This window comes from Talpa occidentalis, unplaced genomic scaffold, assembly GCF_014898055.3.
Source record: "Talpa occidentalis isolate TD23 unplaced genomic scaffold, MPIMG_talOcc4v2.1 talOcc4.8, whole genome shotgun sequence".
Taxonomy (NCBI): Eukaryota; Metazoa; Chordata; class Mammalia; order Eulipotyphla; family Talpidae; genus Talpa; species Talpa occidentalis.
This window is the reverse complement of record NW_023605194.1, coordinates 80557990-80584974: the sequence shown is the minus strand read 5'-3', so window position 1 is coordinate 80584974 and position 26985 is coordinate 80557990. Positions and strand designations below refer to the sequence as shown.

General features: G+C 36.4%; 2 protein-coding genes across 5 annotated transcripts in view; both read right to left on the bottom strand.

Moving 5' to 3' along the window:
* ASPM (assembly factor for spindle microtubules) overlaps positions 1–10129 on the bottom strand; it is a 46876-nt gene extending 36747 nt beyond the window's left edge. For both annotated transcript variants that reach the window (XM_037497889.1, XM_037497890.1), the window contains exons 1-5: positions 9842–10129; positions 7989–8132; positions 6377–7829; positions 1783–1887; positions 1208–1354 (exon numbers count right to left, since the gene is read on the bottom strand). In XM_037497889.1, coding sequence (XP_037353786.1) covers positions 1208–1354; positions 1783–1887; positions 6377–7829; positions 7989–8132; positions 9842–10129 — 2137 coding nt within the window. The remainder of the gene's footprint in view (positions 1–1207; positions 1355–1782; positions 1888–6376; positions 7830–7988; positions 8133–9841) is intronic.
* Positions 10130–12692: 2563 nt separating this feature from the next.
* ZBTB41 (zinc finger and BTB domain containing 41) overlaps positions 12693–26985 on the bottom strand; it is a 47207-nt gene continuing 32914 nt past the window's right edge. For all 3 annotated transcript variants that reach the window (XM_037495785.2, XM_037495784.2, XM_037495786.2), the window contains exon 11: positions 12693–18739. In XM_037495785.2, coding sequence (XP_037351682.1) covers positions 18084–18739 — 656 coding nt within the window. In that variant the 3' untranslated portion in view covers positions 12693–18083. The remainder of the gene's footprint in view (positions 18740–26985) is intronic.

Sequence of the window (26985 nt, the reverse complement as noted above, 5' to 3'; positions counted from 1 at the left end):
TCTCTTAAGAAGAGAAATCAATGGTAGGTTTCATTTACTTTTGGAAAACAATCATTTAAATACCACCTAACCAAAGGGTATTGCAAGGTAAAAATTTTATAAGCTTTTTGAAAAAATACAGACCAGTCTCTGCTTACATATTACAATAGAGAAATCATCATCTTAAATACAGCCTAAATGATGGTTCGACACTTTAAATGTTTAAAAAGATATTTCTGATTTTGAGTTGAGTTCCTCTCTGTAACTTCTATGGAAGATTTCCACAAGTTTTCTTCTCTTTCAGGTGAAAAACCTTCAAATGTTTGAAGTGTAGTATATCTCCCTCTTTTTTCTATTCCTGAGTCTTCTCTTTTCCAGAGTAAACACTGAGATATTTTAAAAATTCTTGAGGGCCTCCCCTGGTGGCGCAGGCGGTTGAGCGCAGTGCTGTGAAGCTGTCCTGCAGCCTCTGCAGCGCCAGTTTGATCCCGGCAGGCCTGCGAGGGTCCCACATGGCGCTGCAGCTGCAGACCTCTCTTGTTGCGCCTGCTGCTCCCCTCAGCAGTGTATTTGGTCAGTCTGCCTGTTCTGCTCCCCACTCTGTCTCTGGTGAATCCTCTCACCCTCCCGCAAATTTGGCCTGTACCCCGGTTCTTGTATAAATAAATAAATAAATCTTAAAAAAAATAAAAATTCTTTTTATCAACTGATTTTCAGATCCTTCATAATTCTATAGCTTGCCTACAAACATCATAAACTAAGGTAAATGATGAGGGAGACGGAAAAAAAAAAGTGGTGACAATATAACCGAAGCGATCAGTTTATACTGGTTTGTTAAATTTATTCACCAGAACATTACATTTAATTAATGTAGTTAAGACTGAACTGGATTTCTTCTAAGTCATTTTCATTAGCCATTTTCACTATTAACTCAGATGAAATCTGTATTCAAATAAAGCCCATTCACCTAAAAGGCTGGAAATTGCATTGCTGATAAGTGAAATTAGAACACACAAAAAAAGTTCGGTACCTTCTGTAAAATATTCCCTAAAAATTCTCACCTACAAAAACTTATTCAGTTCAATGAATTAGTTTTTGTTTGCCTTTTTGGGGAGGGGAGGGAGTCAATTAATTTGCAAAACATCATAATAAATTATAATAAAATACAGAAGAATAAAGAAAAATTTGTTAAAAACTATACCTATATTTAATTTAAACAGATTTTTACCTTCAGAAATATTTGTTTTTACAGTAAAGTCGTCTGGAGTTAATATAAAATTTAGCCACCAAGTGAAGCCCTTTTCCTGCTTTTCCTTCCACCGTTCATCATAAAACATGTTTTTAGCAGCAAATGGCATTGGGTGTCTGGGAATATCTGAGAAAATAATTCGGTTATTGAATAAGAAATTTTCCTTTATTATGTGTTATACTGCAACAGGCCATCTTGATTAGCCATTTTATTACCATCAAAATACTGAACAATATTTGCTTTTCCATTACTTGCTAGAAGTAGTTGAAAACATTTTGGGTACAAAATGCAAAAAAGGGAAACAGTGAGGTAGCACCCCCCAGTTATTTGAAATCCTAAGTCAAGGTGAGTCAATTTCATTAAAATCTGTTGGAATGCCCTATTTGTTATCTGAGTACATGATTCTTCAAAGCTTATATTCAACAAAAAAGCATCAAGTAATTTCCATCTAATTACACAGAAATTGTAATTAACCTTCACTAAAGGTTAAATGAAATGTAATTAATTTTTATTTCAAGTTGGTTTTTCAGACTCTAAAGATAATAAACACTTGCCTATTTTCAAAGGTTTTATGAAGGTCAAACTGGCCTGAGCCACAGCAACAGAGGGTCTTGTCCTTTTTTTGGTTTTATAATGAGGAGTTCTGTTTACTAGTGAATCTGAAATAAATGAGAAAGCAGAATAGTGTTAAAAGATATAGTTCCCTGAATGAGCTGTTACAAAGTTAAAGTTTGTGTTCTTCACAATCATAATCATTAAATATTGGCTAACTACTAGACTCTGGTACTATGCTATAAGCTCAGCGGCCAACAGTAACTTCATCTGGAAACTATAGAACAGAACTTATAATAATTTATGTTGTGTCTATAAAGGCTATGGTTCAAATTCAACTGCATTTTATTGTGTGCATATATTCTAGATTCTGTGCTAGGTGCCGAGACTGCAAAATTGAAAAATATGATCTCAACCCTTAGAAGTTCTCACTATGCTACATGAATTTAAAAAGAATTATAACATTTCATGTAAAGGCAAAGTATATATGATAAGATTTATGAGAACAAGGAAAAGAGAGAGCTAACTTTTTCTAAAAAGGTAGGAGAGTCTTTCAAATCAGGAATACACTTTAGATGACTTTTTTTATTTTCATTTTTATACAATGTTTGATTTCTCCTTTGAAATAACACTTAAAGTGGATGTTAGGCCTGAGGAATGTTACTCTGTTGACAGAACTGCAATATAGCTGAGGCAGAGAATACATACAAGAAAAATAATATAAAAAGAAGAGATTGATAAGATTTCAATAATATTAAAAAATAGTATTAACCCCTAATATTTGAATTTGTGCCAGGCACTATCATAGTTTTTTTTTGTCTCAAAATAGATTTCTTCCTGTAATCATTACAACAAACTTGTGAGAATTATAATACTATCATTCGCATTTTATTATATAGTTAGAATATTGGTGCTTAGAGTAATGAAACCACATGGTCATGGTCACACAAGCTAGTCACAGTTAGGATAAGAATCTGGATAGTATATGTTCCAGAGCCTGGGCTATTAACAGTTTGGAGTACCTAGTATGCAAGGAGGATTTAAAATCTAGGAAGCAGATTTCAACACTTATCATTTATAAATGTATTATCAACTATATTTTAGAAAACAGCATGGACAAGGAATGAAAGAAGTTGACATCAGAAAGAGAAAGCTAAAAGGAGGCTACTGTTATGACTCAAGTTAGTGAGACTGAGAATTTAAACCAGAGGCAGTGGAGACGAACAAGAATTATTTTAATATTAAACCAACAATCCTTAATAACCAAATGTCAGGGCCTCCCCGGTGGCGCAGCAGGTTGAACACAGCGCTGTGGCTGTGAAGCTGTCTGCAGCCTCTACAGTGCAGGTTTGATTCCCCGCCAGCCAGGGAGATTCCCACATGGTGCGGCAGACCTCTCCTGTCTTGCCCGCTGTTCTCCTCAGCAGTGCTTTTGGACAGTCTGCCTTTTGTTTCCCATTCTGTCTCTGGTGAATTCTCTCACCCTCCCATACCTCTGGCCTGTACCCCAGCTATCGTATAAATAAAAAATAAATCTTTAAAAAAAAAATAACCAAATGTCTAGGTAAGTGGTGGCAAATGAGAACTCTAGTGATGGAGAGTGAGATGGAGAAAGAGATTTCCAGATATCTAACCCAGGTGACTGAGGTCAGTAGAAGGTGGTAGTTACCTACAATGGAGAATGCAAAGTCACCTTGGCAATTAAGCTCTTAGTATAGCTGCTCCCTTCCTCAAAAGCAGCTATCACACCAGCTTATACTGCTACTAAATATGAACAAGGAACAAATAAAAGTGGGCAAACTATGGACTCTTGACATCCAAATTTTAGTGTACATAAATAAAATTTTATTGAAACACAACCACACTCATTCACTTATATATTATCTATGACTATTTTCCTTCTACAGTGACAGGGTTCAATAGTTGCAATAAGGAACATATGACCTGCAAACCTAAAAATTTACTACCTGGATCTTTACAGAAAAAAATTGATTAATTTGATTTAGAGGGATCACAAATGTATGCCAATTGTAAAAATAAGGAACATGACTAAAATGTAACATATTTATTAGGTTATAAGGCTCTTTATATTTGAATATTTTTAAAATAAAAAAACGAGAAGCAATTTCTTATTTGGAAACTTTGTAGAAGCTAGTTCCTCTGCAGGCAACCATTTTATTCAATGGGGAGACTTTTTTGAACTACCTCACAACTCTTTAGCCATTCACACATGTCAAGTGAAGTGTGTCCATATCTTCTCTTTCATGACTCCCTGTGCACAGTTCCATTAGAGGGCTGAGAACAACACAAGGATGGGAATTACGTACCTTTTCTCCATGTATCGACAGAGCCTCGACCAATGTCTAGCACATAGCTGGCACCTTAACAATGCTTAATAAATAAGTCTGGAAAAATTGGCTTCTTTCTCTGCTCTCTTTGGTAGGTTAGGCTAGAAAGAAACTTTGAGCCGTTCATTCTTAGTGAATTGCCAAACTCTCATACTTGGCTCATACATTTAGATACCTAATGTGTTCAATATTCTCTAAACCTAGAAAACAGGTTGAACTAGGTGGCCATCTCAAACAAATTGTAGGTCCAAATGTCAACACTTCAGTGGTTCAATTGCTCATTCATTCATTTCCAAAGTCATTCATTCATATGATATTTTGGATCTTGCTGAAGATTAAAAAGGATATGTTTCTTATTATCAAAGAATTTATGTAGCCAGAATATAGCTACAGGATACAAGAAAACAACATAAGCAAAGAAATAGAGTTAACATGTAGGTAGAAGATATCATATATGCCTATTCAAAGTTGCTAAAGGAACGTAACTAGAGAGAAAACTCATCAGGGAAAAACCGTTAATAAAAGTTGTTTATAGTCCTTGAAACAAGTGAAAGATCTGAATTCATGAGAAACAACAGATAAGAAAGTAAGAGGATAAATGAACAGAAGGGTAACACTAGAAAGGCTAGACAACCGTGGAATAAGATATCAGATCGCATAAGTAGAGATCACATGAAGATATCTTCAAAGACAGAATAACAAATTTGTATATCATCTCGTAATAGCAGGGAGCCATTGAAGGTCCCTGAGCAAGGAAGTAGGGAGTACACATATTGGACAGCACCCAGTACCTCTATTTACCCTGGCATATCAGAGATTTGAGGTCAGATGATCCAAGTCAAAGAAAAAATGCTGGAGTTGGATATCTAGAGAAAATGCTGAAATTGTAAAGATGGTTATTGGAGAGGGTGATGCTTTTAAAAAAGTATGGCCTAAGCAGGTAAGCCCAGGAAATTGGAAGGATCATCTACTAGGATTACATAAAGAATAACAACAGTTAGCAGTTCTGGAGGATAATCATGAGCCAGATGTAAAAATCTATAGAGCAATATTTCACTGACATAGGAGCAACATGGGGTAATATGAAAAAGTTGCTTCGAGCTGTTTATTGCTGTTGGTTTTCATTTATTTTTAAGGAAGAAAAGAGTACAATGCTTTGGAAGTAGCTCTAAGAAGGAAGCTGCCACTATCCTGCAAGGAACCCCAAAGTCAGAAAAAATAGATAAAATATAATTGAGAAGTTGCACTGAAACTGTTCCTAAGGGAGAGTGAAGTTTGGTAAGGCCACAAAATGAGAGAAAAGTCAGAGGCCACAATTTAAAGCTAGAATTATATAGAAAATGGTTCAAATTAGGGATGTTCAAATAAAATTTAAAATACAGATGTGGGGTATTTCTTAGGCATTGTAGAAGTCTAAATTATCTAAATTATCTGTTAAATGACTAGTTGGCTTGTTTTCCTGCTTGGCTTCCAAAATGGGATTAGCCTTGACTGCTTTTGAGCAGGCAGTAATTAGACCATTAGAGAAGGAACGAGGTTTTCCCAAAGGAATGTACAGCTCTGGGTCCTATCTTGATTCTTAACTAATGGCTGAATAAGTGCTAAGGAAGAATAAGTCACTGGAAGCATAGGTAAACAAAGGTCTCTTCTGCAGGCCTCAGGAGGTATTGTAAGGGCCAGGCATTTATTGGGCCTTACAATCAGGGCCTGGACTAAGGTGAAGCAAGTAGAAAAAGTAGTTCTCTTGGGCACAAAACTTGAGAGGATGTGAAAAAACTCAGTAATCAAGATTATCATTTTAATGTACCATTTCAAAATCTAAATTAATGCAGAAAAATTATGATGAACAGAATATCAAGTTTTAAATAAGATCACAACTATTTCACAATTCAGCCCTATATTCCATTTCCATTAAGCAAATTAAAAGTACAAGTCAATTCAAGCTTAGCAACAGCAAATTTACTAAATCAAAAGAAACAGAAAATAGGGCCTCCCGGGTGACCCAGTGGGTTGAGTGCCATGCTGTGAAGCTGTCCACAGCCTCTGCAGCTCCAGTTTCATCCCCGGCTGGCCAGGGAGATACCTACATGGTGCGGCAGACTTCTCTTGCCTCACCCGCTGCTCCCTGCTCTGTGTCTGGTGAATTCTCTCACCCTCCCGTGCCTCTGGTCTGTACCCCAGTTCTTGAATAAATAAATCTTAAAAAAAACAACAACAGAAAATAATGTCTTTTATAAAAAAGACTTACTGGTTTTCTTCTTCAGGTTCAATTTGTCTCTGTGAGTACGTTTTGATATGGGCGTTATCACCTTTTTTGTTTTTTTAACAGTTGAAGACTCCATAGGAGAAAAGTGGATTCTTTTCATTTCTTGGACTTCTGTATGTTCCATAACTGTCACCCTCACATCTGCATTTTCCGTGTTTCTCTCGCTCTTTCTTTTAAGAGCACCTAAAAGTGTCTTTGAGGAAGGTGTTATTCCATTTCTGTAACTCTTACATTTACTTAATTGTGGCTGTATAATGGGAAGATATTGATGAAAAGTATCTTTCTCTTTATGATTATCTATTACTCTTTCACATTTACTTACAGCAGTGTTGAAACATCTTTTTGCCTTCTGTTTATCAGTATTAGTTTGGCTTCCTCCTGCACATGCGGGCTTCCTTTTGGTAATAGTGGCGGAAAGTATTGGCCTTTTCTTTAGTTGTTTCTCTTGGCTGTAACTAGAAATCTCCTGAGCTGCCAAACATTTAGGCTGATTTTTTTGTGTAAAACTATAATAATTTGACTTCATTTCTACAGTATTGGATTCTTCAAAAATAGCTTTGGGAGATTTTCGGTCCTGACATTCAGGAATGCAAGGTAAAACTTCATTTTTTCTCCAGTCTTGAGAATTTTCATTTGGTAATGGTGATAATTTACTTGTTTCCTGAGAGGTACGTAAGTAGGCCATATTATCTTTTACAAATTGATTTGGGGATAGAATGGGATGAATTGACTCTGATTCCAGCTCTGGATTTAGTTCATAATTACCATTTATGAAAGAATCTGGACTTAAAATTGTACGGTAAATCTGATGTACAATTTTTGATTCCAAATGCACAGGCCTTGAATTATCTTTCATAAATGTATCTGATGAAATTGTCACTAATCCCAGTTCATTATTAACTGCATGGCAATTGGTCACAAAAGAATCTGGACTTAAAAAATTTCCTTGGTTTTGTGTAATATTCAAAGTTGAAGAACAGCTTGGGGTAAGACTAAGTTTACTTTCGTCAATGTGGTCATTAATACTATTTATAGAGTTAAAGGAAGTTTCAGTTATAACTTTTTCATTAAAATCTTTTGGAATGTTAACACCTTCTGCTTTCAATAGTTCCTCATTTTCAGATAAAGGAAGAGATGTATAAGTAGTAGATCGACGTATACAGAGTGGCAAGCAAGTCTCACCATGGCATTCTTTAAAAGTGGAGCTAATAGGTGATAAGGGTATTTCATTTTCAAGAATTAAAGAATGGTTTTCTGTTGGGGAACAGCTTTCATTCATAGCAAAGTTTTCACAGGGTTGTAGTGGGCTCCTAACTCTTTCAACTTTTTGGGAAACACTAAATGTCTTATTAACATTTTGAGCATATGCAGTTCTCTTGCTGTGACTTGAAGAGGCTGATACTTTGTTCTTATTAATGGTACCCCAAAGACTCCTCTGCAGAAATAAACAAAACATATAGATTAAGTTAACAGCTACTGAATATTACCTTAAAATAAGGAATATTATGCTCCTTCAAGATGGTTATCAAAATAACTTTCACATATTATTGAATATTTTCTTAGAATAAGTCATAGAATGATTAAAATATATTACCTTTTTCTTTTTATTCTCTTCTGCATTTCCTAGTAATATGGCTTGGTGTTTCAGAACATCATTTACAAGAAATACCACAATCTCTCTTACTCGGCCTTCTTTAATAGGTGTCCAGTTGACAGAAATAACAATTTTTTCTTTAGGCTATAATCAAAAGATATCAGCATAGAATATAATACACGGTTAATAGTTATTGGTGATCAACACTCTACACCCTAATAACATTTAACAAATTGCTATATAATTTTCCCTACCCTAACTTCTCATTCATTCATTGTAAGGGAAAAAGTCGCTAATAATAAAAAGGTTCAAACAAGTAAAATTATAATAAAATATTAAATGTATATGAAAGCAATAGAATAGTCTGCACATCATATTGTTTCTTTCAATTTTCATTACATATTTTCCTTCTTTAGCATTTGTACAGCATTAGGACTTGATACAAATAGAATCATGCAATTTGTGAACTAAAAAATTAATTTGTATAGTATTTCTATTGCAAATATAATGATTTTATGGTTTGATGACTTTTTCAAAAAGAAATGTAATGATGATCAGCCAACTAACTTGCTCCTTCCAAATTCCTACAAAGTCCATATCATCATCATTACTGATATATTTTCAAAATTATTTATTTATATATATTTTACATCAATGTTCATTTTTGTACAATGTTTGCTCTCTTTTCTCAGGTGTAGTCCCTATAAAATTCTCACCACCAATTTACCAGTGCACAATCACCATAGTCCCTTATGCTCTCCAGCCCTCTTTTGATCCCTCTTCCTCCTCCTCCCCTGCAGAATGTCTCCTATTTATAGTTTCCTCTTTGTTTTTTTATTGTTATTATTATATTTTCTTTTTTTGCAAAAGTAGATGTTGGGTTCCAGGCATACTGTCAGGCATCTTATTTACTTCATTTATCCTTACATCTCCAGGAGGCAGTGAGTATGCACATTTTATAGATGAAGTAACTTAGACCCAGAAAGCTTTATGTATTTTGCCAAAATCATACAGCTAGTGATTCAAACCCAGGCAGTCTGACTCCAGAGCACACACTTTACCACCTACACCCTACAACCTGGCAGGATCAAATGTAAAACCCTCACATGACAAAGCAAACTGTGTCTCTTGTTTTTCCAAGGAAAAAGACAAATTTTGTTTTGAAGGAGAAGCCATATAACATCATAAACAGCTGATTTAAAAATAACAGTAATCTTTTACTTATAAAAGCAGTAAATTTTTAAAAATCCCCCAAAAATTTCAAAAACCCCAAAAAAGCCTTTAGTTCCACCTATCAAAGAATAAGTAAAAGTGTTACATAGACAGACAACAAACATCTCTTTCTCTAGAAAAGTAACAAGTCATAGACTATAGGGGTGAGGCAGGTTCTGAAATGTGGCTGTGCAGATTGGTTACACACCAGTTCATGGATCTCAAACCAGAGCTGCTTCCCCCTACCTTGTGAAGCAGTTACTCGGCTAACTGCTCACACGCCCTCAACTCATGGTCTATCTTCATACGTGCAGGGGTTTTACGCGGTGGAAAACCCACAGTAGTCACAATAAGAACCCAAATTCTCTGCTTTTTGGTGACAGGGGTGGGAATGCTACTCTGGTCAATGCACTGCAGAAAAAACTGCAGGGGGAGTTACTGAAACCACATGCATAAACTTAGTGCAGCGACACAGACATTTATTCTCCAGGGGGCTGGTGACCTGAGGCTCCCCGCCCAGCCGCGCTCGCCCCTCAGCAGAGACCAGAGAGCTACCTCCCAAGGACGGCGCCAGCGCCCGGCCCGCGCCCCGGCCGCCGCCCTCGCTGGCTCCCGCAGCCGCGCGCCGCGCCGGGACTCACCTGCAGCACGAAAAAGCGGCGCGAGACGCTGAAGCCGCGGTCGGGGGCCGGGAAGCGCTGGATCTTCACCTCAGCCACCTCCTCGTTCGGGTTGGCCAGGGCCAGCCCCAGCGTCCGCGAGGCGCCCGGGCGCACGTCCCCGAAGCAGAGAAAAGGCGACCGGCAGAAATGGCTGAGGGACAGGACCGGCGGGGACGCCGCCTCCCCCGGGGCAGCCGCGCCGCGGGGCCGCCGCGCCTCCCCCGGGCTCACCTCCCAGCGGCTGCGGCCCGCTCGCCGCGTCGCCATGGCCGCTCGAGACCCCGCCGCCCCGGCCCGACTCCCGGGAGGCCCGGGAAGGAGGGCGACTGCTGACCCTCGGGGCGGCCGAGCGGGTGGAGGGGGCGAATTCGACCGCCTGCCGTCCCCAGCGGCAACACCCCAGGGGGAGGGAAGCAAATGCCAGCAACGCAGCCAACTGCGGATGCTGCAGACTCTGAGGAGCAAAACAGAGTGCGCCTGCGGTTCCGTTTAAACTTCCCGCCTCCGCCAATCAGCACCTCTGGGACGCGCCCACCTCCCCCTCAGGCCAATCAATGAGCAGCAGCCACTGACCAATGAGAAGGCAGCGCCTTATTTAAATGATTGCGTTGGCCAGTTCTGGAGTCACCTCTGACTATACCTTGTTTTCTTTCTGCTATTGCTAATAAACCTGTCCTTTTTATATGGGGGCTGGGGGTGAGACACAGGGCAAACTAGGAATTAGGCAGTTTTAGGGACACTGCAGGAGGGGACCTCGGAGAACTGAGGAAGGCTTCAGAGATAAGGGCAGCAAGAGGAATGTAACTAATTCCACCTGGAAAAACAAACATCCCAGAACCAAGGACTACATTGTTAACGCTGGCCTTGGTTTCCTTCAGTGGTAAAGGGAGGCAGAGATTGGAGAAATGGAGAGTGGTTTAATTTATGGACAACTTAGAAAGGCAGCTGTTTAACTTCAATGCAGAGATGCTCATCCAAGGACTGGGCCATAAAGATAAAGAAATAACAAATGGGGAAAGAGAAAGCTGTTAGATAAGGAATGTGAAGATCCCCTGCTTAGTAGCAAATTAAGTGAAACAGCCGAGAACTAACCAATCACAGAAAGACTGGTGGAACTTTAGAATAATTAGGGAAAGAAGGTATATATTCCCTGAGACACAACTCCACTTTGGCTTCCTTGCCCCTCCCAGGCCTGGTTTCATGGCCTGGGAGTCCTGCTTTATTTCTGTACTTTTCAATAAACTTTTTCTTTCTCTAAACAAACCTGCCTCTTCTCGCTTTCTTGCCTGAGAGTCTGCGAAGTTCCTGCTGCGGCTTCGTGAGACACCAACCTGTGGGGGTCTAGTGGCTGGGACTCAGCGCTGCCCCTGCAGCCTGGGATCCGTTCCTGGCTGGGAGACTAGGCCTGACAATTCCGGTATCAGGGCGAAGGAGATTGCATTGGCTCCAAGTTACTTTCTCCTGGTAGGGGAACTTTGGGTCACCTTGGTAAAACAAGGGTCTTAGAATTGAAATTTCTCTTTAATTTTGTAAACAGGTTATGTTGAAAAGATAGTAACATTTTCATAATAAACAGAGCAATCCTTGTAGATGCCTACTACAACCTTAGGCAAAACTGTTAAGGAGGCAAAAACTAATCTGTCCTTTCTCCCATCCAATATACCCCGCTCAGAATTAAATTTGTTAGCTTTACCTTTGCGGTTTCCTGGAGCAGAATGAGAGAGAAACGAAGTCAAATTAAGAGTTTGTGTAACATACTGATTTTAGTGACTGACCATAGCAGGGGCTCAGAAAATGTACATACTGCTTCTTACCTCTGGATATTTGAAGCAAAACTAGATGCGCATGAAACTGAGCTTCTCAATAATCAGTAAGTGGTTTTGACAGGCAATGCCTTGACAAATGACTTCTTGGTTTTGATTTTAGTTGTAGGTATCTTTTAGCAATATTTCTAGCTTTGATACGAAGTTTAGTATAATTTGTTATGCAGCAATAATAAGTATCCTAGACATTGCCTCTAATTGCAAGACTTAGTTAGCAGAAATGGGCTCATCTGTGAAGAATTTACTATCCTCCTAACATACCGATGGAACTGCCTGCTGCAGGCTCAGTTATGGTGCCAGATGGAGACAAGAAGTTACAAGTTTGAGACAGGTCCTGTAACATAGCTTTTGCCTTAGACTAGCAATGGCCTTCCCCATGACCAGAATGTATGGTTCTGAGGTCAAGGGAAGAATGGTCCATCACTCTTGCATTAATGAGACTCTGCTACATTTCAGGCTTCTAAAAATCAGCGCGACTAATTCAATCATAATAGTCATTATTAATATTTAAACTTAATTAGCCACTTAGAACCCATTAACTTAATGGTATACATATAATATATAAAGTATTTCAAATATCTAGTTTATGAGAAATGAGTAACATAAAAATGTGCAAGATACCTGCCTTTTGATTTGTTCATGGTCTCTGCATTCTTTTTTTTTTTTTTTTAAGATTTATTTATTTATTTTTACAAGCACTGGGTACAGTCAGTAGTGTGGGAGGGTGAGAGAATTCACCAGAGCCAGAGCGGAGAGGAGAATAGGCAGACTGACGAAGTACACTGCTGAGGGTAACAGCGGGCAGCAGGAGAGGTTTGCGCGCCATGTGGGACCCTCGCGGGCAGACGGGGATAGAACTGGTGCTGCAGAGGCTGCGGGCAGCTTCGCAACCCAGCGCTCAACTGCTGCACCACTGAGGAGGCCCTGCATTCAATTTTTAAGGAGACAAGCATTCCCATGCTGTGAAAATGTGTTCAATAAAATCTAGGTAAGCTTTATTAGGACCAAAGGACTTTATATTTATTTTAAATATCAAAATAACACAAAGAACTAGTTCAATATACAATACACTTTCTATTTTTCACAGAGAACTGAATTTAATAGACATTTGTACTTAAGAAACACAAGACAGCCAAAATATCTATAAAACTCACAAGATACTTTACAGTTGACAAAATAACAAATTTTGATATTTTAGATATTTCTTTGTAATTGCTTTTAAAAGTGTCCTTAATGATTAAAAACAAAACCTCTGATTTGAGACTGAAAATGAAATTCAAAAGCATTTCCACTTTAATGTACATCATAAATCCCCTTAATCAGAACATTTACTGTACAACATGGAGCAACTAAATGCCCACCTCTCTACTCATTTTCGTGGCAGCCCTAATCACCAACTGTAATGCAGTATCATCTATAGGGGTAAGAGTCTGATTGTTGGAATCAAAACTGTAATTACACCACAGTACACTGTCCAAATGAACACAAGCAGGAATACAAAGCAAATAGGTAAAATAACATTGAGATGCACACATGCTCTTCATTCAAGAAATATTTTTGAATCTCTAATAGTAACAAGGACTGAATTATTTCTTTACCTACGAATTTGAGTTAAAAAAAAAAGCGGTCTGTTCATCCTTGTATAATCTCTATTCTCTGAATACTTCTTAATTTCTTTATGTATAAATGGCTGCAGAGGCTAAATTTAAAATGTTTTGAGATTTCTCAATAGTTATAGACTTTAACGTCCATACACGGCAAGTTGAAACATGAGTAAACAAAGCATAGGCACTCTTTCTACCAAAATAGTGTTTCTCTCATCGTTCCACAACCTAACCCTATTACTTCTACTTTAAATGCTACTTCCACAGAGGAAGAGCAGAAAGCATGCTAATAATCTAGCATATAAGTATCTTTTAGTAGAAATAATCTTAGGGGAAGTAAGAGGGTGACCCCTCTCCCCAAAAAAACTTTACTGAGACTTTACTGAGAGAAATGTGCAAAAGGGAAGAACTGTCCATAGTTGCTAAAAATTGTTTAGAAAATTATGCTCACATTACCCATTATTCACTCTCAATAGCAAATAACATTTACATTTACTATTGAAAGTTTCAAAAATGCTACTTACTCCTTATTAAAGAACACATTTCAAATTTGGCACGAATCTTAGAGATAATCAAATATGACTTTTCAAGTCTGATTTTTTCCTGAGTTCATCAACTCAAGTTGTAAGTTATTTGGGGTGTGGCTGCTCCTAATGAGAAACTCACCTGAAAGCATCATCTCTTGTTCAGTTTTAGGCAAAGTGAAATAAGAAGGCTTTCAGTGTGATTATGTGTTCTTTTGAAAGGGTGGGTGGCTAGGAGGGAGGAACAGAGAGGCAGACAGACCACTCATTTTTTTTTTTTTTGGTCAGATTCCTCTAATAAGTATCTAGAGACAGGCCCAGGAGTGGCTTCACAGTAACTATAAAGGCCACAATTGAGATTAAACAAACAAATGTTCATACTAGTACTTAGTGCCAGTTTCCCTACATAAACATAAAGCATCCAAAAAAGTGTTCCTGACCAGCAGGTAACACAAACATAAAAGTCATAACAACAAAATTATTTACTAACAAGTACAATCTAACCAGCAGGAACAACACTAAGCAACTACAACACATTGAAAAGGCACAAAGCATTCAATCCAGAAAATACTGGGTATAAAAAGGACACTGTCAAAGAGTTACTGCTCCAAATCTGACTTTTCATCAATGACATATTAGAATGATCTCATAGGAAGAGAATTCAAACTTATAAACATAACAGTTTGTTTTTAAATTCATTTGCAACTATAGAGTGAAAAGCAATGAATAATATTTAATTACATATTAGCCCTTAACTAATGGTTTATAGTCACTCTGCAAAGATGTTTTGACACTTTGAAGGTTGACAGAAAATTATTAGTGTACCTATTTCATGACCTACCATCACTTAAATGGATGTCACTTTATAAAGCACCAATTTAAAACCCTATTTTTGCTACTCCACTTCTCTCAGCAATTAATGGATGCAAAGATCAATACCTTTACAGTTGTTGGTTAAATCTTACTGTAAGAACAAACCTAACCTAAAATGAGATTTTAGGCTGCAAAAGATTAGGTTTCTTGTCTTACAAAAATAACTTCAAATTGTCTTAAAAAAAATCTAAGGCAAAATTATTTTAATAGTGTAGTGTAAAAAATAAGTATATTACTTAGCATGTGATAGTGTCAACTTAAAAGATAACCTTCAATTAATTAAACTAAAGAAAACTGAGTATTTTTACTTGTAGTTGGTTTGTCAGTATGACTATTCCCAGAGTATTTCTTCTGTTCTTATTTTTACACATATAAACACAAACACTTAATACTTAATCTTAGTATTCAAACTAATGATTTTTTAAAAAATTCATAATCCTAGGACTTCAACTGTGCTTCTTTGGACAGATATTTATGCAAACAACAAAGAATTTAAATTCTTTAAATTTTTTTAATACCTACTAAAAATCTTTGGTGCATTTAAGTAAAAACCAATTTACACTAACAAATTTCTACACTTGATAAATTATTCAATTTACATATTAAGTGCTAACTGCTATCAACTAAAATTAATTTAAAGCAATAAATTATGCTTATAAAATAAAAAATTCTAAATGAGGCTGAAATTAGTTGCAAGATTCAAAATTTTCAGTTATAGAATTCATGGATTTTAGAGTTAAAGAAAAATTTGCTCAAATATTGCAAAAGGTTAACTGAAAAGTATAGGCCTCACTTCATACTTTTTTTTTTTTTGCCAATTTAAAAACCTTATATACATTCAGTTTGCCCAAATCCATGAGGTTTCACAATTTAAAAATAACTTATATTCTAATTTGGAAATCAGAGGCAGCAGTTTTTTCTGTTTGCTTACTCACTGAGGCTATTTCTTCGCAAGAATTGTCCTACCTGCCTCCCAGACTGTTTAAGATTACATGAGAAATGTAGTGCCTGGCACACAATAAGCATTCATTAATGCTAGCTTTCTTCCCTTACTTGTAGCTCTGCCACTTAACTATGAGCTTTATCAAGTTCTTTTATCAATCTCAAGTTCTTTATCTCTAAAATGGAAATACAGCATGTTGATTCTACTTCAAAACTGGTTATGAGGTTTACATGAGAAAATGTATGTGAAAGAATTTACAAAACAGTAAACCACTATTAAGTTAGCTACAATAATAACTAAACACAATTATATTCCACTTTATATACGAGATGTATTCAGGAAAGTTCTATACTGTAAACCAATTCCTACAATCAAATCATATCGTTAAAAGAATTAGATTATTATTAAAAGAATCCTAAATATCTTCAAAAAGCATACTATTCTTTTCAAAGTGAAAACGCAACAACGTTTTATTCTGCTACCAAACATTGTATACCATACACATACACATATTTACCATTGGCCTTTTTTTAAGTCCCACTTTTTCTATGTAGGCTTATCTGTAAGGTAGGGTACATTTTTTAAGTATGTTTTTGTTTCAGTCTAGTAGGATTTTTTAATTAAAATCTTGCAAGTCTTTATGACAAAAGTCATAAAGATGTATATTTTTAAAAAGGTCAAATTGAAAGACTAATAGTACCACATGTAATCAAGTTCTTTCATATAAGTACCCCAGATATAACATTTCCACACAAAAGTTAAGAATGCTTTAAAAAGAATACATTAATTATAAATGAGGCCAATGAGGTTTTATTATTTATATGAGTTACTTTGGTTAACTGCCTCAATTCTCAACATTTTTTTCTTTTCCTTTAGTTTCACTAGTATGGTGAATATTTCCTTAAGTACCTTCCTTTCTTAAGTGCTTCAGCAAACAGTTTTATTCATTAAGGGGTTAAATTTTATTCATTAAAAGTTAATTATTTTATTTGTGATATTTTTTCACAAGGGTTGGGCCAGACTTAACAGTTTACACACAAAAAAGTGCTTAAAGCAATTAGGAGTGTAAACAAAACTGAAAGAGAAAACTCTTAAAATTGCTATTTTTCCAGTAGTTTACCTACAAATGTCATGCAAATAATAAAGCAACCCTGCCTATTCTAATCCTTCAAGCAGCTCTACTAGGAAACATTATCCTAGTTTAAGTTTAAATTGACTTGAAAATATGGAAAGTGCACATCTTCAAAAGTATTTTATAATTTTGACTGATTTTATCCTCAATTAATCTTATTCAGTGAGGTTTTGCTGTAACTGCTAGTTTCTTTCACCAAGTCCTCATCTTTTATCCCATATAAAAATAAAAATCAAGAGTAATTACAGACATTTGGCGTATATGAAAAGCAAAAATAAAGATCTAGATTACATGTAAATCTGTATACAAATAGTGGTTCCCTTTGATTAAAGTAAACAGCATTAAGTTTAGTTAGATGAGAGTTTTATCATTTGTTTGGCACCATTTCTAACAATTATACATGAAATATCTAGGTCCTGTTTCCCAGAGTTTCAATTAGCCAAGGTAACTGAGACCAAAAATAGCCTGTTCATAAAATTTCATTAATTAGTTATAACTGTCCCTTGTTAGTGAGATGAAGATAGATACTGTGAAATACTGTTGGTGCTTCTGAAATAAATGAAAAAATACAAAAGGTGAACTTACTTTGAAAGATAGCTAGTTAAAACTGGCATCTTTTACTTTAACATATTTTCAACTTGTTAATGCCTAAGTCCTATATTTGCATTTCTTATTCATAATTGAAGTATAGGCAAAAAACAATCATTTGGGTAATTGTTCCAACTGGACATTACATTTAACAAGCTAATCTTTTATCAGTAAGCTTTCTGACATACAGTTTATCAAAAGTCCAAAGGATAATGATAACACAGAAATATCCAAGACTTTCTTATAAATACAAATTCCTAATTTCAATTTTCAAAATCTGGAAGAAATAACAGTGACTCTTAAACTAGTATCAGGAACAGTTGCAAATACCAGTATAGTCTTATATTCTTTCTTAAAGGCTACATCATCTTTAAACTTGTTTGGAAGATGGGCAAAGGAGAAATGAGACTGAAGAAGAGTAAAAATTTTCACTTACAATTAAAAAAAATACCCATATAATGTAGTAGCTAATAATTCTGAAAAGTTTGAGAAATCATTAAAAATTACTTCTAATCTTTAAAAATCACAAAAAAAGGTTCACTTCAAATATTATTTATGCCTGAAAATGTTTCCAAGCATGTATCTTGGTAAACAGATACTTTTTTTTCTTGATTTGAAATGGTTCTGAGGTCTTGAGAAACTAGAGAAAATAGCAGCCCTACTAAAAGTCATCAGCTCTAGGCTACCATTAGCAAATTACCATCAAAATAAGTCTGTGGAATGTTTAGATTTACTCATGAATGATGCTCATTATTAGAAATATTTTGTACAGTAGTAGTGTTATCAAGGCCCAATAATGTTCCAAGATAAGAATGTTCTCTAGGATCTAGCATTTGTTCTGGTCGGACTGGATGAACTATGTTTGCAGGTTGAGGAGTAAGAGTGTACTTTTCCAGAAAAGCTAAATCAGTTGCTCGTGGATAATCAGTTGATTGTGGCTGTGGTGACAAGATCTCATGAGAAGATGGTGGAAGTGTGGTAGTGTGACGCACCAGATCATTCTGAGTGTCAGGCATCTGAACTGGAACCAATGTTACTGGAACACATACTTCAGCAGATACATTCTGTAACATAGTCTTGGCTTCCGACTGATAAACTTTGGGCTGGTCCATATATTGTTTTGTTTCTGTTTGAAAGATTTTATCATCAGATGAGTACTCTACTGGCAAAGATACAAGTTTTTCCTCAGAAGTACTGAGAGGATCATCAGGAGATTTTATGCCATGAACATGGTCAATGTGGTATTTCAGCTTGTCTTTCCGCTTAAATGTTGCATTACAGTGCTGACAGTTGAAAGGTCGGGCATCAGAATGAATAACCAGGTGTTTTGTTAAAGTTTTCTTAATTCTAAAAGATTGATTGCAAATCTGACACTTGTATGGTTTTTCACCTGTATGAACAAAAATGAAATTAGGTGTAAAATGCACGCCAGATGGCAAGACAATTTTAAGCAGCAAACTGTCCATGTGAATACTTTCAAGAACTTAATAAAGTAGTAATATTATTATATGTTATCACCAAATAGAGACAGTATAGTAAGTTGGTAAAGAGAATTGTTTCAAACATCAAAAAGGTCTCTGATATCAAACTACACCACTTACTATCTGAACTTTGAGCAAGCTAACTTCTAAGCATAGTTTTCTCATCTGTCACATGGAATGCAGCACCCACTCCACAGAATTGGTGAATAGATTAAAAGACAAAATGAAGTAACAGCACTGTAGAACTGTACCTGGCACATGATAAATATTCCATAAACCTAGGCTATTACTGCTATTGCTTTTATTTTTGCTATACCCCCTAAAAAGTTGTAAAACCAAAACATTTGATTTGCTATCACTCAAAAAGGATACAATCAAAATTGTAACTGATTAATATGGATTTTTAGATTAAAATAAGTTGTGATACTTATCTTTAGCTTGAGATCAAAATGAGAGCTGTTTAGGGTAAAGAATAAGAAAGCTCTACCAGTTTCAATTCCTCCTGAGTCAGATTCTTACAAAGTAACTTTCTTTTATAAAAATGAAACATTATAAATTCCTAGGTTGGCCAGTCTGGTGGGTAGAATAATGGCTTCCCAATGATGCACTACCTGAAATGGGAGATTAACTGGGTTATCTAGGTGGGCCCAATCTAATTACACTAGTCTTTAAAAGTGACCAATAACTGAAGAGTAGGTCAGAGAGTAGCAATGAGATAACTCAATCTGGCATATTTTTCTTTGAAAATGAAAGAAGGGGACAAGGATACAAGAAAAGTGGCAACCTCTATTAGCTGGGAAAGGTCTCAGTGAGAAAACGATAACCTGGGTCCCGGTCCTACAACTTCAGAATGGTCTTACTAATAACCAAGATGGGCAGGCAACAAATTCTTTCCTAAAGACTCCATAAATTTTTGAGGACTTACTAACCAGCTAGATTTTAGCCTGGTATCAGACTTCTCACCTAAATTACAGGGTTGTAAGATCATAAATTTGTATTGTTGAAGCCATTAAGTCTGTGGTAATTTGTTACAGCAGCAACAAAAAAGTCATATGCCCCAAACATAGTGGTATTAAAATAGATACAAAGGCACACTTTAAAACTAACTAAAAGACTTTATATTAATTTACATGGGTTTGATGATATCATTATTTTGTTCATCTTTCCATTTAAAGCATCGCCAATCATCATAGAAAACTAAGAAATAAAGTATACCTTCAAGCCGAACACTAACATCAAGTAATTATTCATTAAATATTTATTATTTTGTAGTCTACTGATACATTCAAGTCTCAGTAACAGAAAATTTACACATACTGGGATATTGGGTTCCTGGTACTATTAGATTTCTATTTGTTTTTTGACTAGTATCATTAGTTGACTAGTATCATTTTTGACTAGTATCATGATGTCACTAGAAAGAAAGTGAAATATGACAACAATCTAATACATTATATAAAGGGTTAACATCCTTGAAAACAAAACATTTGCGGAGTGGGCGGAGCAACATGGCGGCGAGGAGACGCTGCTAGTAAGATCTCCCATTAAAAAAAGTTAATAGGGAGGAAAAGCGGCAGGTCCCAGTGAGAACTGGGACACGGAAGATAAACAGACGACTCCAGCAAACTGCCCAAAGAAGAAAGTGGCCATAAAAGAGGACGAGAAGGGAGGGAAGCGCAGAACCCTGCTCCCCTCCCCCGTCCACAGAGGCGGCACTCTCCGACCGGCAGAGAGGAGGAAACAACAAACCAAAACGGCCAACAAGAAAAACGGACACAGCAAGCGGGACTGTGAGTGGAAAGGAACTATTGCAGCCACCACACCCCGTGAACGGGAGCTGAGGCGAACCCTGCAGGATCCGCCGCGGAGGTGAGCTCCAGGCGCCATTAAAGAGAGCCCCGCCCAGGAGGAGACCAGCCCCAGCACACAGCCCCGGCCGCCCGGCTGCTTGAAACTGACAGATGACTCCTGGAAGAACCAGAGGGGAACAGAGAAGCCCACCCAAGATGCCGGCCAGTCCCAACAACACAGTGTCCCAACGCATACGGCAAATTAGAAAACAGACAGTAGGGAGGAGAAGAACCACACGCAACCTAGCAACTCTCCAGAGAAAAAGCACACCACAAAAAGAAAGCCAGCCCCCAGATTGCAAAGACAATAACTTGGAAGAATTTCTGAGCCTTCCAGAAAGAGAATTTAAAATTGCCGTGATTAAAAAACTGACAGAAGTCATAAAGGAAAACAATGATAAGGGAAAAATAATCAACGATCAGAAGAATGCAATTGAGTCCCTAGAGAGGGAAAACAATGGTCAGAAGAAAGAAATTGAGTCCCTAAAGAGGGAAGTAAAAGAAATGCAGGAGATCAAAGAATTAATGGAAGAACTAAAGAATTCTGGGAAAAGCAATGAAAGCAGAATAGATGAAATGGAAGAACGAATAAGTAATCTTGAAGACACAGAAATAAAAAGAACCAAAACAGAAAAGGAAAGAGAAGTACGAAGGAAAAAGAACGAAGAAAGACTTCGGGAACTATCTGACTCCATGAGGAAAGGAAATATAAGAGTTATAGGAATACCAGAAGGAGAGGAGAGAGATGTAGGAACAGAGAAAATATTCAAAGAGATAATTGAAGAGAACTTCCCAAATGTGAAGAAGGAGCTGAAAATTGATATACAAGAAGCAAGAAGAACACCAAACTTCCACGACAAAAGGAAAAATACAGCAAGACACATAATAGTAAAGCTCCCAAGAATCCAGGACAAGGAAAAAATAATGAAGCTGGCAAGAGGGAAGAAACAGATAACATTCAAAGGAAAACCAATCAGGCTGACATCAGACTTCTCTGAAGAAACACTACGGGCAAGGAGAGAGTGGAGGGACATAGTCAACAGACTCCAAGAAAACAGATGCCAACCAAGAATACTCTATCCCGCAAAGCTCTCCTTCCTCTTTGAAGAAAGAATATGGACCTTCCCAGACAAACAGAAACTCCGGAATTTCATTGCAACTAAACCCCCACTCCGAAAAATACTACAAGGAGTCCTAAAGCCAGAACCTCAGAGGGACGAATAACAATGAAAGAAGGCCAAAAAAAAAAAAAGTTATTAAAAGAATAAATAAATAAAATCAAAGGAAAGACAAACACAATGGCAAATACAGATGTTAACATATCAATATTAACTCTAAATGTAAATGGACTAAACTCTTCAATAAAAAGACACAGAGTGGCAGCCTGGATTAAGAAACAAAACCCAACCTTTTGCTGTCTCCAGGAAACACATTTAGCTACAAAAGATAAAAATAGGCTCAAAGTTAAAGGATGGAAAACAATCCTACAAGCAAATGGACCAAAAAGAAAGCAGGAACAGCTATACTTATATCAGATAAAACAGATTTCAAACTCAAAAAGATAAAAAGAGACCCCGATGGTCACTACATTATGATCAAGGGGACAATACTTCAAGAAGAAATAACACTCATTAACATATACTCACCAAACGAAGGAGCACCAAAATATATCAGACAACTGTTGTCCTCTCTGAAAACAGACATCAGAGAAAACACATACGTAGTGGGAGACTTCAACACACCACTATCAACAATGGATAGATCAACAAGACAAAAAATAAGTAAAGATACTAAAGCTCTAAATAAGGACCTAGAGCAATTAGGCTTAACAGACATCTATAGAACACTAAACCCCAAAAAAACGGAGTACACATTTTTCTCAAGCGCACACGGATCATTCTCCAGGATCGATCACATACTGGGGCACAAGACAAACATCAACAGATACACCAAGATTGAAATCATATCAACCATCTTTTCTAACCATGAAGGCATCAAACTAGAAATAAACCATAAAAAGAAGGCAAGGAACTTTCCTACCTCATGGAGATTAAAAACCACACTACTGGAAGACCATTGGACTAATGAGGAGATCAAAGAAGAAATTAAAAAATTTTTTGAATTGAACGACAAGGAGGACACTAATATCCTAAATGTATGGGATGCAGCAAAAGCAGTAATAAGAGGAAAATATATAGCAATAGAAGCTCACATCAAGAAACAAGAAAGAACGCAAAGAAACAACCTCATCTCGAAGCTCAAAGATCTAGAAAAAGAACAACAAAAAAACCCCAAAACCAGTAGAAGAAAAGAAATAATAAAAACCAAAGCAGAAATAAATGAAATTGAAACTAAAAAAACAATCCAAAAGATCAATGAAACCAAGAGCTGGTTTTTTGAAAAAATCAATAAAATAGACAAACCCCTAGCCAGGCTCACAAAGGAAAAAAGGGAGAAAGCACAAATAAACAGGATCATCAATGAAAGAGGAGAAATCACAACGGACACAGCAGAAATCAAAAGAATAATCAGTAACTACTATGAACAGTTATATGGAAACAAGTTTAACAATCTAGAGGAGATGGACAAATTCCTACAACTCTACAATCACCCAAAGCTAGATAAAGAAGAAATAGAACACCTAAACAGACCAATTACAATTAGCGAAATTGAAATGGTAATAAAAACCTCCCCAAAAACAAAAGCCCAGGACCTGATGGATTTACAAATGAATTCTACCAAACATTCAGAGACGAATTAGTGCCTATCCTTCACAAACTCTTCCAAAAAATTGAGAAGGAAGGGACAATACCAAACACGTTTTATGAAGCCAACATTACACTAATACCAAAACCGAACAAGGACAACACAAAAAAGGAAAACTACAGGCCAATCTCCCTAATGAACACTGATGCAAAAATCCTCAATAAAATTTTAGCTATCAGAATCCAACAATGTATCCATAAGATAATTCACCACGACCAAGTTGGATTCATTCCAGGGGCACAAGGATGGTTTAACATCCGAAAATCAATCAACGTTATCCAACACATCAACAAAAAGAAATATAAAAACCATATGATAATATCAATAGATGCTGAGAAAGCTTTCGACAAAGTGCAACACCCATTCATGATAAAAGCCCTTGAAATTCTGGGGATACAAGGAACATACCTCAACATCATAAAGGCCATCTATGACAAGCCAACAGCCAGTATCATTCTCAATGGTGAAAAGCTGAAAGCAATTCCATTAAGATCTGGAACAAGACAAGGATGTCCACTCTCACCATTGCTTTTCAATATAATACTGGAAGTCCTAGCCAGAGCAATAAGACAAGAGAAAGACATCCAAGGAATCCAAATAGGAAAAGAAGAAGTCAAACTATCACTATTTGCAGACGATATGATATTATACATAGAGAACCCCAAAAACTCCACAGAAAAGCTAATTCAACTCATCAATCAGTTCAGTAAAGTGGCAGGATACAAAATCAACACGCAAAAGTCAGTAGCCTTCCTATACACAAACAATAAATCTGAAGAAGAAGAAATCAAAAAGACCATCCCTTTTGTTATTGAAACAAAAAAAATCAAATATTTGGGAATAAATCTAACAAAAGAGGTAAAGGACCTATACAAAGAAAACTATAAAACACTGTTAAAAGAAATAGAAGAAGACACAAAGAAATGGAGAGACATCCCCTGCTCATGGATTGGAAGAATAAACATTATTAAAATGGCCATCCTACCAAAAGCAATATACAGATTCAATGCTATTCCAATCAAAATTTCAATGTCATTCTTCAAAGAAATAGAACAATTATTGATGAAATTCATATGGAATCACCAAAAACCCCGAATAGCCAAAGCTCTCCTGAAAAAAAAAGAAGGGAATGGAGGCATCAGACTCCCAGACTTCAAACTATACTACAAAGCCATAATCATCAAAACTGCATGGTATTGGAACAAGAACAGACTTACAGACCAATGGAATCGAATAGAAAATCCAGAAATAAACCCACAGATTTATGGTCAACTAATCTTTGACAAAGGAGCAAAGAATATGCATTGGAGCAAAGAAAGTTTGTTCAATAAATGGTGCTGGGAAAATTGGGTCGCTACATGCAAAAGAATGAAGCTTGACCACCACCTCACACCATACACAAAAATCAACTCAAAATGGATTAAAGAACTAGACATAAGACCTGAAACCATAAAATATATAGAAGGAAATATAGGCGAAACACTACGTGATTTGCACATCAAAGACATCTTTACAGACACATCACCCAAAGCAGTGATAGTGAAGGCAAAGATAAACAGCTGGGACTACATCAAATTAAAGAGCTTTTGCACAGCAAAAGAGACAATAACAAAAACAAAGAGAAACCCCACCAACTGGGAGAACATTTTTGCACCCAACACTAATGATAAAGGACTGATCACAAAAATCTGTAAAGAGCTGATGAGACTCAACAACAACAAAGAAAATAATCCAGTCAAAAAATGGGCAGAAGAGCTTAAAAGAAACTTCTCTGAAGAGGAAATGCAAATGGCCAACAGGCATATGAAAAAATGTTCAACATCACTTGTCATCAGGGAAATGCAAATCAAAACTACCATGAGATACCATCTTACACCAGTGAGAATGGCACATATTAAAAAAACTAGCAACAACAAATGTTGGCGAGGGTGTGGAGAAAAAGGAACTCTTCTGCACTGTTGGTGGGAGTGCAAACTGGTCCAACCACTGTGGAAAGCTGTATGGAGATTTCTGGACCTACTAAACATAGAGCTTCCATATGATCCAGCAATTCCACTCCTAGGTATTTACCCAAAGGACACAGAAACATCAATTCCAAAGAACACCTGCACCCCTATGTTTATAGCAGCACTGTTTACAATAGCTAAGCTTTGGAAACAACCCAAATGCCCAAAAGTAGATGACTGGATCAAGAAGATGTGGTACATATATACCATGGAATATTTCTCAGCATTCAAAAAAGATAAACACATGCAATTTGCAGCAACATGGATGGCGCTGGAAGGGATCATGCTCAGCGAAATAAGCCAAAAAGAAAAAGAAAAATACCGGATGGTCTCACTCATAGCAGGAATCTAGAAAACTTAAATAAGGGACCAGGAAAATGAATAACTATAAGAAAGTGAAAATCAAAATCAACAAAAAACTATGAACCAGAGACACTTTTAGGGGGGTGGGGGTGGGAGGGGAGGGATTGGGGTCAGAATGGGGGGGCTGCAATTGTATGGGGAATATAACAATAAAATTTATTAAAAAAAAAAAAAAAAAAAAAAGAAAACAAAACATTTGCAAAAACCTGCATAGAACATACTGCTCCCAACATTTATTTATACCTATTAGAATATCTAGAGTCAGAAATAATATGAAAATGTTCATGAGAGTATTTTGGGAAAAAAATTACACTTCCAAAAGATAAGAACTATAAAGTCCACTCAATGACTCCTGGCAGTTAGTGTCTTAAAAAATACAAATTTATGACCTTACAGTTTTATAGGGGAGAAGTCTGATGCTAGGCTAAAATCTGGATATTGGGAGGGCTGCATTTCTTTCTGGAGGTTCTCTGGAAGACTGTTTCCTTCTCAAGCTTGTCAAGTAAGAAGCATTTTATGATTTAAAAAAAAATAAAAACAGTACCCCATCATTAGTAAAACACCAAGAAGCACACAATTCATTATTAAAGATTAGAGTATTGACTTTAAATGTCTCCTCTGGTATAGTGCTAACCATGACGGTTCCTTGAGTGTCTTTATTAATTTTTTTTTATAAATGCAAAGATTATTTATAAACTTAAAGTTAGTCAATCAGTTCTAGTATTAAAAAATACCAATTTTAGAAAACTTGCATTTGGAATGGCATCTTTCTTTGAAATCTTTCCATTATTATTTTAAAATGTTATTTTTAATAGAAGAATCAATTTAGGTTTGTAAAAAGACAAAATTTCACAAAGGAAATTTGACATTTATTAAATTTAAAAAGCAAATTTAGAGTGTCTAAAGATACACAAGTAAAAAGGGGTAAAATTTTAAACTTGATGAAAGGAGGAATGCAGATTAAACAAAAATACATTCATGCAGTGAGGCTTTTTTGCAGTAAAATAATCTAATGGCTAATAATCTAAAAGTTGGGTGCATTTCAAAATCATAAATTAGGGATATAAGGCAATAAATGAAAGACTCCTCCCATAACCTATAGAAAGGAATCTATTTTTGAAGAGAAAAAAGACAATACAATAAAAAAGATGCAAAATTTTTCTCAGCTAA